General features: G+C 59.6%; 5 protein-coding genes across 5 annotated transcripts; 1 reads left to right on the top strand and 4 right to left on the bottom strand.

Moving 5' to 3' along the window:
- Positions 1-13: 13 nt before the first annotated feature.
- Positions 14-717, bottom strand: SPRG_12100 (hypothetical protein; the record flags this gene model as incomplete). The annotated part of the gene is made up of 5 exons (XM_012351608.1): positions 14-43; positions 90-179; positions 220-336; positions 386-514; positions 565-717. 5 exons carry the CDS (start codon positions 715-717, stop codon positions 14-16), a joined length of 519 nt encoding a protein of 172 aa, XP_012206998.1.
- Positions 718-1483: 766 nt separating this feature from the next.
- SPRG_12099 (hypothetical protein) lies at positions 1484-3901 on the bottom strand (the record flags this gene model as incomplete). The annotated part of the gene is made up of 2 exons (XM_012351607.1): positions 1484-2142; positions 2182-3901. 2 exons carry the CDS (start codon positions 3899-3901, stop codon positions 1484-1486), a joined length of 2379 nt encoding a protein of 792 aa, XP_012206997.1.
- Positions 3902-4276: 375 nt separating this feature from the next.
- On the top strand, positions 4277-6469 carry SPRG_12098 (hypothetical protein; the record flags this gene model as incomplete). Its single annotated transcript, XM_012351606.1, has 1 exon — positions 4277-6469. One exon carries the CDS (start codon positions 4277-4279, stop codon positions 6467-6469), a length of 2193 nt encoding a protein of 730 aa, XP_012206996.1.
- Positions 6470-6984: 515 nt separating this feature from the next.
- Positions 6985-8240, bottom strand: SPRG_12097 (hypothetical protein; the record flags this gene model as incomplete). The annotated part of the gene is made up of 2 exons (XM_012351605.1): positions 6985-7009; positions 7063-8240. 2 exons carry the CDS (start codon positions 8238-8240, stop codon positions 6985-6987), a joined length of 1203 nt encoding a protein of 400 aa, XP_012206995.1.
- Positions 8241-8543: 303 nt separating this feature from the next.
- On the bottom strand, positions 8544-9034 carry SPRG_12096 (hypothetical protein; the record flags this gene model as incomplete). The annotated part of the gene is made up of 1 exon (XM_012351604.1): positions 8544-9034. One exon carries the CDS (start codon positions 9032-9034, stop codon positions 8603-8605), a length of 432 nt encoding a protein of 143 aa, XP_012206994.1. The 3' UTR covers positions 8544-8602.
- Positions 9035-9148: the final 114 nt, after the last annotated feature.

Raw genomic sequence — 9148 nt, 5'->3', positions numbered from 1 at the left:
GACGCGATCGACTTCATGCGTTGGCGAGACAGCGCGAGCACTTCTGGCGACAAATTCGTCAAGTCGCGCTGGGTCCAAAAGCTCGAGACGGCAAGGCACGTAAAGCTGCCGTACACCACGCAGTGCAGCGCGAGCTTGGCGTGGGCGACCTCGTCCCACCACGAGGTCATCGACGTGATCTGTGCCGTGTGAGATGAGGTAGGTATATCGATATCGCACCGCCGAGTAGAGGGACTTGGTCATGAGCGCCCAGCGAAACACCCAGAAGAAGCGCAGGAGCGTCGAAGTCGTCAAGCTCCGGCGGTGCTCCATCCAAATGAGCCACGTTGACATGGCCTACGCACATATACATAACTTCTTGATCATCGGTCGAATCATGGACTACCCAGGTCATCGACTCGGCGAGAAAGGCCGCGCGCAGCGCCCACGGCTCGTCGGGGAGCCACATGAAGACCCAGAAGCCGAGGAACGAGAGCGTTGCCAGCATGGTGGAGGCCAAGGCGCGGGCGCAGAGCTACGAATATGGATCGTCGCAGGCAAAAGCGCTGCATGGAGTCCGAGTACCTCGACGGGGAAGATGATTTCGGAGAGGTACGTCTTGGGCAGCGGGTGGATCGAAGCAGCCCAGAGCCACGCGCCAAGCAGGAAGCACGAGTCAACGCCCAGCACGAACGTATACGCGCCGTAGCCGAGCGGCAGCGGCGCCGTCGAAAGCATCTCGGATTTTGGAGCGTATAGGCGCGCCATCTGCCATGGTGTCGACCTCTGCCCAAACTTTAGAGACCATCATTTTTAAAGTGTCGCGACGGAATTGCTAGGCTCGGAGCGTCTATAGTTGTTGTATCGCTCCATAGAACGCGCTAATGGATGATGGAAATGATTTTCATAGTCTTTATTTGACTAGCATGCGTGTTGCAAGGACGATATTGCTGCTTGCAGTTGGAAGGCGCCGATGCCCCGCCTAGTGTAAAAGGAGCCAATCAGCACACCTCACCTTGGCGTTGAGCCAATCAGCGTTCGCTGACGTCGATCCGCTAATGCATGAGATATTTCTGTCGGAGGGAGGACAGTGTGCTGCTTGTGTGTTGCCCGAGCAGCCTCGGTTCTGAGGCTGCTTGCGCGCACAGGCAGAAAAGTCAAGAATGCCACGTCGACGGCTGTGATGCCGCACGTGCCTTGCGCATGGGTGAAATATAGGTTTACGGTATGGCACGTCTTGTTCGCTTCCGACGGATCATAGCTTTGCATGCCACCGAGAAGGTAGTGCCGCCGCGAGACGCACCGACAGTGTAGGGCTGCACGCTAAGAAACAATTTCAACGCAATTTCGACTGCGCCCTTGAAAACGGACGGTTGCGAATGCTTCGCGACGTCGATGATATAGAGATATGGCCGAGGGAATCTCGCTCGTCATCCTGCGCAGTTTCAAGCAACAACATCGGTTCAGAAAGACCACTTGAACTCGCAGGCAGTCGATCATATTACTATGTATGGTGGGCGGCCAACTTGCTCGCCAACTGATCAAACTTGGTTCGTATGCCCCGGAGACGCACTTGCAGCTCGGTATCGACAGCCGTGCTCGTCGGTGCTTCGTCCTTATCGTCGTCCGTGGCGAGCGCGTCTAGCGGCCGCAACGCGTACTTCCAGACGTGTTCGGTGAAGAGTGGGTGCAGCCATTGCGGTGCGACGACACTGGCTGCTGCTGGGCGCAGACCAAAACAATACCGCACCCATCGCACCGGTCCCGAGACCGTCTTGGGCGGGTCCATGTACATGACGGCTTGACGCGCCGCGATGGTCTGCTTGGACGTGCGTTCAAGTCGGAGAACGCACTCGGCGGCGCTGACATCGGCGCGAGCGCGGGTCGTGTCCCACTTCTTCTCGACGGTTTTGTTCATCATGGCGATGAGGAGGTTGGCGAGCACGACGACGTACATGGCGACTTGGACCATGCGCAGGATGATGCCCAGCGGCACCAGCGCCGGCGACACGACATCGACAAACTTGGATTCAACCTTGTTGCCGACGGTGTACGTCCGCAAATACTTGCCCGCGTCGCCTGTAAAGTCGTCGAGCTGGAGACCGCCGTAGAGTACAAGGTACGACGCAAAAAACGCGTCGTACAACGTCGCGTATTTTGGCGCTAAACACCGAAAAAGGAGGTAGTACGCACACGTAAAACCCAGCTGGACGACGCTAAAAAGCAGCGCGATGCCACGTACGTCGGTCACAATGTCCATCAAGAGCGGCACCAGGTACCCGCCCGTGGGGTGAATTTGCAGAAACTGCGTCGACATCATCCAGAGACCGAGCGTCGCGGTGGCGCCAATGCATATGTACGCCTGGTACACGGGGTCGTTGTTGAGGTCGGGCGACGCGTTGCTTTGGGCGTAAATGAGATGCAGCGGTACGTACAAGAGCACGAATGAAAAGATGACGAGCTGAAAGAGGTTGAAGCCAGAGGCATAGTACCGGCGGTACCGGCGTAAGAACGGCGTCGCCCACGGCAACAGAACAAACAAAAGGAGGGTGTAAAGAAGCCAGACAACCCCCTCGGCCTTCTCGCGTCGCTCTTCAATCGCCCGGTCTTCGGACCGCAGCTCTCGGTATTCCAGTAGCAAAAAGTAGAGGACGCCGCACCAGAGCACGGTCGCCGTCGACCACGTGAGCCACGGTAGTGTGTAGCTAATGTAGATGTGGCGACCGTTCGGGATGATCCAGTGCGGGATCGTCTCGGTCGTCCGCAAGATGGCGGTGACAGCACACACAATCGGAAAGAAGCTGGTGGCGCATGTCCAATAGAGTACGCGGCGCATGAGGAGGCGCTTGGCAGCGGCTTGGAGCTGCGGCCAGTGCGGTAGCGTCACCGCTGCGTCGTAAGGACCCCACGTGCCATCGTTCGCGTAGCGAGCCCACTGCCAGAGCCGCGTCGGCTGCAGTTGCTGGGCGTAAACGAGGCCAAAGAAGACAAAGCAGATGGACGGAACCCACGCGATTTGCACAAACTGGAGCTGGATGCCAGTGTACTGGATCAGCGCCGTGTACGTCGCGTTGTCCTGGTCCCGCCGAGACGTCGCGTTGGCCTGGTCTCGAAACGTCGCGTTGAACTTTTCGTAGAGACACACGTTGTCGGCGAGCCGGCCCCGGCACGCCTCGATCGCAGCTTTGTAGATCGACACCTCGGCCGTCTTGGCCGTGGCATACGCCGTGGCGACCGAGACCGTCATGGCCATGAGCACGAGTGCGAAGACGAGGATCTGGTGAATGTACCGGCGCTGCCCAAAGAGGGCCCACTTGATGTCAAGGACGCGCTGGACAGCCACGTGCCCCAGACACGCGTACGTGCCTTCGGGATTCGTGCGCTGGGCGTTGAGAATCGAGTAGAGCGCGCTGGTCTTGGCGTCGTGCATGCCATACAGGAGGTGGAGGTTCGAAAACACATGTTTGTGGACGGTGGGTGCGGCCACAAACGAATCGAGCATCCGCAGCGCCGAAGGCACGTCGACGCGGACAGCGCGGGCAAAGAGTTGCTCGTCAAACGCACCGTCGAGTGCGTCGACGTCGGCTTGGAGCGGACTCTCGTGGGCGCTGTGCACCTGCGCGTACGCTGCGCTCTCGACAAGGCGGGCGCAGGCGTCGTGGCCTTCGCGCTTGGCCCAGTCGAGCGCCGTGAGGCCACACCGGTCTTCGATGAAGAGGTCAATGGCAGATTGCTCTAGCAATGCGATGACGACGCGTCGCTGGCCGCTGCGGCACGCGCGTGCGAGGGCTGAGAGGCCTTTCGCATCGACGGCGTTGAGGTCGGGGACATGGGCATTTGCCGCTAGAACGTCGAGGATGTCAGTCCATTGGTGCTGGTTGGCGAGGTCGACTAGCGAGCGTAGCGCTCGGTGCAAGGTCATTTGAACAATGCCAAGGGCTGCAGTCAGTCGCACGTTGCCGCGGGTAGGAGGAGAACGAGGCGGTTCAAACGAGCTTCTCCGAAACGGGGCGGCTACCGACTACTAGTAGAACGGAAACCTCCGTTGGGGTAAACGCCGCATTCCGCCGTCTCCGTAACGCAAGATGACAAATGGTATGCACTCAAAGTGGCTCTTCTACTGGTCGTTGCGGGCTCCGTCGAATAATTGTTTTCTCCCTCTGCGTTCCTTGAGGTTATCGAAATGCGATGTGGATCAAGATACCGTTCGGCTGAGAACGAGGCTGCTGCGGTCAACTCGTCACTCTACGTTTGTGATGCCGTACCGCAAATGCGCGAGCCGACCACTCGCGATTCAATGGCTCTCGAGGTCTCGGGCGGGGAGCAGTCGCTCATCCAAGCAAGCCGAAATGGCGACTTTGCAGTGGTGCAAGCGCGGCTTTTGCAGCCCGAGGTCGATCCGAGTGCGACCGATCGGGACCACAAGACCGCGCTCGACCACGCGATCGAGTCGCGTCGCTACGACTGTGAGGCCCTCCTCCGCAACGACGCCTTCCTCCGCGCGACGTGTCCCGAGTACAAGGCCAAGCACGTCGTCGCCCTCCAAACGGCGTACGCCCACCGCAAACAAGTGCTGGACCCGGTGCTCTTTGGCCGCGCACTGCGCCTCGAGCCCGGCCTCGCGCTTCAGATGCTCGACAACTGCTATCGAACGGACGCGTCCCACGTCCTGCAGTTCAACGGCATGCTCGAGCTCTTTGGCAACGACGACGCCGACACGAGTGCCCTGGACGAGATTGTGCGCTGCGAGGACGCCGACGCGCGGTCGCTCTGCCTCGAGCACGTCGTGATCCGGAGGCTCCTCGCCATCAAGTGGGACATTGTCGGCGAGCGCATCTTTTGGAAAACGCTCCTCATGTTTGCGCTCATGCTCTTTGCGATGGTCGTCGCGACCGCTTCCAACTACTACTACATGTCGTCCATCTCGCGTGCGCTTGACAACATCCCATGCCTCGACAACCAAAGCGGCTTCAACAAGACTACTATCCGCGAGTTCCGTCGCAACAACTCGCAGTGCTACACCGACTACACGAACGAACGCGAAGCGCTCCAAGGAGAATTCCGCGACTCGATGTACACACTCACCACAGTCTGGATCACGGGCTGCTTCCTCGTCCTCTTCTCGTTGGCGGCGCTCCAATGGTTGCATCCGGACCGGCTCTGGCGCGTTGCCCTCTGGGTGCACCTTGGCGTCTGGCCGTCCGACGACGCCGAGCTGCAGAAGCTCCATGACAACGACATGAGTCTGTACAAGGCGGCCGCCAAGCGCTACTTGGTGCGGTGCGTGCTTGTAGCCACGGCCATTGCCAGCGCGGCCACTGCCTCGCCAGTCGTCCAGTACGCAAACTTGGGCGATCTCTTCACCGCCATGGTGGCCGTGCCTGCGATCGTGCTCTGGCTCTGCGCGGGCTACTTTCTTGGCGTCGAGTACGGTGTCGTGTTGAGCTACGACAGAGACCATCCCAAGTTATTCTGCCAGGCGACCTCGCGCAGTCAGTACTTGCGGCGGTGGCTGTACGTCTACACGGTCTTGCCCTTCTGCGCGCCGTTCCGTGTCCGGTTTCGGCCGTACTTCAACTCGTTCATGAACCTCTTCCGGCTCAGCACGTGCTTCCTCATTCTCTGTGTGCACGTACCGATTGGGTTTGTCTCGGTCTTCAACGTCGAGGAGACACCGATCGACGAGCTCGAGGACGGCGCTGACGCTGCATACGTGGCGTACGTCTACTCGGGTGTCGTCATCTTTCTCAGTCTCTGGCTCCAAGTCGCGCGCTTCTTCCAAGTGCACGCGACCGCCGGCTACTTGGTCGTGACGCTGCGCAGTGTCTTGGGCGACGTGGCCAACTTTTTTGCTTTCTTTGGCGTCTTTGAACTCGGGCTCACGGGTGCATATTATCTCATCTACCAGTGCACCAACAACACGGAGATACCCGACATGTGGACGACTTTTTACAAATCGTACTTTATTCTGTTTGGCGAGACGGACGAAGCGGCCTTCTCCGCGCTCCGAAACACCACCCGAACGACCCGGAACAGCACCAGCGCCGTCCGCGCACTCGAACTGCCGCTGAGCTTGCACATCTACGGCATCTCGCTGCGCATGTTCCACTGCGCGATCGTGACCATGGTGCTGCTCAACCTGCTTCTGGCCATGATGAACAAGACGGTGGACCGCCACTGCGACACGGCCCGGACGCGCGGCCTCCTGGCATACGCCGACATGGTGCTTTCGTTCGAGAAAATGGCTGGCGTGCCTCGGAGCCAGCTCGTGTACATTGGCCGCCACCATATCAACCCCGTCTTTGCCGAGACTCCGTTCGTGCACGAGCTCGTCGTCGACGTGCCGGCCCCGAGAGACGCGACCTCGCTGCGTGCGACGCGCAGTGCGATGGAGCTCAAGGCGAGTGGCAAGGTCGCACCAGTTCCTGGCACGACCGACCTCGACGACATGGACGCACAGCTCGACGCTCTGCTGTCGAGAAGCCGATAAGAGATCTATGATACATGTGTGTAGCGCTCATTTGTGGTCTACTGCGCTAAGGATGGTTAAGACCACGTTGGGTCGGAAGGAAGGACATATCGAAGGCGATATCGTCAATGCAATGACAGCGGCGCAGAAACAAGCGTATGTGTTCAAGTCCATTTGAATGGTTCCACCGGGCTGCAACCTTGGACCATAATACTCCATTACTCTTGCCCTAACCGCCCTTTCATCCACGCATTCGACGAGCCTCTTCAGCATGCCGACGACCTCGTAGACGGCGCTCGGGTATTGGTGCTGCATACGTCCAGCGTGCTCTATGATGTAGCGCTGCGTGTGGATCGAGACGTGAATAAGACGAGTTAAAATTCTTATTGATCCACTGGAGCAAGCGCCTCTGGCCGTACTGGGCAGCCTGCGTTTTCGCCGCGTCCCAATCGATGCTCATATGCATTGGCTGCCAGAGCGACCACACCAGCTTCTCTAGGGACGTGATATCGCCTCTGTCGAGCAAGCAGCTGACGTCAAAGCGACAAAAGGCTGCCGGAGCTGGAAGCGGCGCGGCTTTGTGGAGTCCATCCAGCTCGTGCGTGTCGTGCGACCGTTGGACAATGTCGTCTGCGTCGTCGGCCCCTGCCGCTTCCGCCATTGCAGCTGCCGAGCCGACGACGCCAAAGTTGATATCGAGCCACTGCACAGCAGGCAGTGTCCCAAATTGACGCGCCTCCATCAGCACCGAGTCGAGAGCTGTGTCGTCGAGGCCCACGCGGCGCAAGAACGAACGCATGGTCTTGTGAGTCTTGATGCAGTGGGCGGTCGCGCTGCGTGCAAGCGCTTGCTCGATGTCGGCAGCTGGATCAAGAGTGATGTTTGCTTGAAGAATACCCCGGAGAACCGACGTCAGCGCGCCAACGGTCCCGTCCCGAGCCGCTGCCAAGAGCATTTCCACGTAGAACGCACGTGGGAGCGCGCGCACGACAGCCTCGATCTCAGCATCGGCAGCGTCTAGCACAATCGTGGGCTCGAAATCTACGCACGAGAAGATCCCGTGGACGACCGTGGCATCGAGCGAGCTCACATCCATGCTAGCGTCGAGGATGTGCTGCAGGGCTTGGACGTGGTGGCGGCCGACCACTGACGCCGCCGACCACTTGAAATAGGGCATATCCGGGTGTTCTTGAAGCGTACAGGGTCCGTATTGGAGTAGCCGCAGCACAATGCCGGCATGGCCATTGCATAGCGCGCATGTCAAGGCGCTCTGTATCGGGTGCGACGACGTCCAATGCACGGGGGCATGGTCGGGCGCGCCGGACGAGAGCTCGTGCCCGAGGAGGTACGTGACGACGTCCTCGTGGCCGTTGGTTGCGGCGGTGACGAGCGCGTGCCAGACAAGCTCGTGGCCCGACACGTGCAGCCATTGGAGAATCTCGAGACGGCCGTTGGCCGCCGCGACGCAGACGGCCGTATCCTCGTTGACAGCGTCAAGATCGACAAATGAAGTGGCCTCAACGACGGACGGGTTCATGTCAAGCAGCATTTGGGCGACAACGAGATGCCCGGCCGCAATCGCAAGCCGAAAGCTCTCGGGCGTGACGAGCTGCGGATCGAATGCGACGAGCTGCGCAATGAGGCGCAAATCGCCTTCGAGGAGGACGAGGTGGAACGGAAGCCGGTCTTCTTGGTGCGGAAATGTGAGGAAGAGGTCGTGCACGTCGAACTCTGTCAACGGCGACCCCGCAAAGAACGGAAGCAACGCAAAGCGCGCCGGCAGGTGCGTCATCCGCCCAATGAATTCCTCGCTCTCTGGAGTGCAATCGATCAAGTAGTACTTGAACTGGACTGCGTCGCAGAGCCGATAGACCTCGCGCACAGCGTGCGGCAGGCCGTTCTGGTAGCGTACGATGTGTCGCCACACGTCGTCTAGTGTCAGCACCCGCTTGCTGGCCATGGAGGGGTTCAAACAAAGTACAGGTTTAAACGGCAATCTGGGCGCCGCCTTTCTAATCACCTGCACTCTGTGTGATCAGGAGACCTTCACTCATTCCGTTTTCATTCCGCCCGCGGCTGGAGCAACCGCAATAGCTTGTTGAGAGATGACAATGTTGAACCACAATCACACGACATGCAATACAGAAAATGCGACTAGTACGAAAAGGTCAGTCGCTGGGTTCGCATCCGCTTCTGAAAGACGGGCTTCCGATCGATGAGGCCGAGCTTCCGAGCCGCCTCCGAGATCTTGACCGTGTCGTTGGCGCGTCGGCAGCACGGACCACCGACGTCGAGGCGCAGCAGCGGCTGTGGACAGCGGCTCAGCGCCGTCAGCAGCATGAGGATGCCGTACATGTCCATGTCGCGGCCGAGAAAGCTCAGCTCCGTGAGCACCGACCACTGCGAGAGTCCTTTGCTAAAGCGCCGCGCGCCTTCGTTGCTAAACGCATTGTTCTTGAGATGCAGTCCACGCAGCCGCGGCATCGCGTCCGCTCTCAGGAGCGCGAGCCCAGCATTCTTGATCTGGTTGCCACTCATGTCCAAGACACAGAGGCCACGAGGCAGCGCCGGCACAAGCAGTGCCATGTCGGCATCCTGGAGGCCATTCCGGGCCAAGCGCAGGGTCGTGAGCTGCGGCACATGCCGTAGGATCTCGGCGAGAAGCCGGGAGCGACGGTTGTCGTGGGCGAGGTACGCCGT

The sequence above is a fragment of the Saprolegnia parasitica genome (assembly GCF_000151545.1).
Source record: "Saprolegnia parasitica CBS 223.65 unplaced genomic scaffold supercont2.83, whole genome shotgun sequence".
Lineage (NCBI taxonomy): Eukaryota > Oomycota > Saprolegniomycetes > Saprolegniales > Saprolegniaceae > Saprolegnia > Saprolegnia parasitica.
The sequence above is the reverse complement of the archived record's forward strand: the minus strand, read 5'-3'. Positions and strand labels throughout refer to the sequence as shown.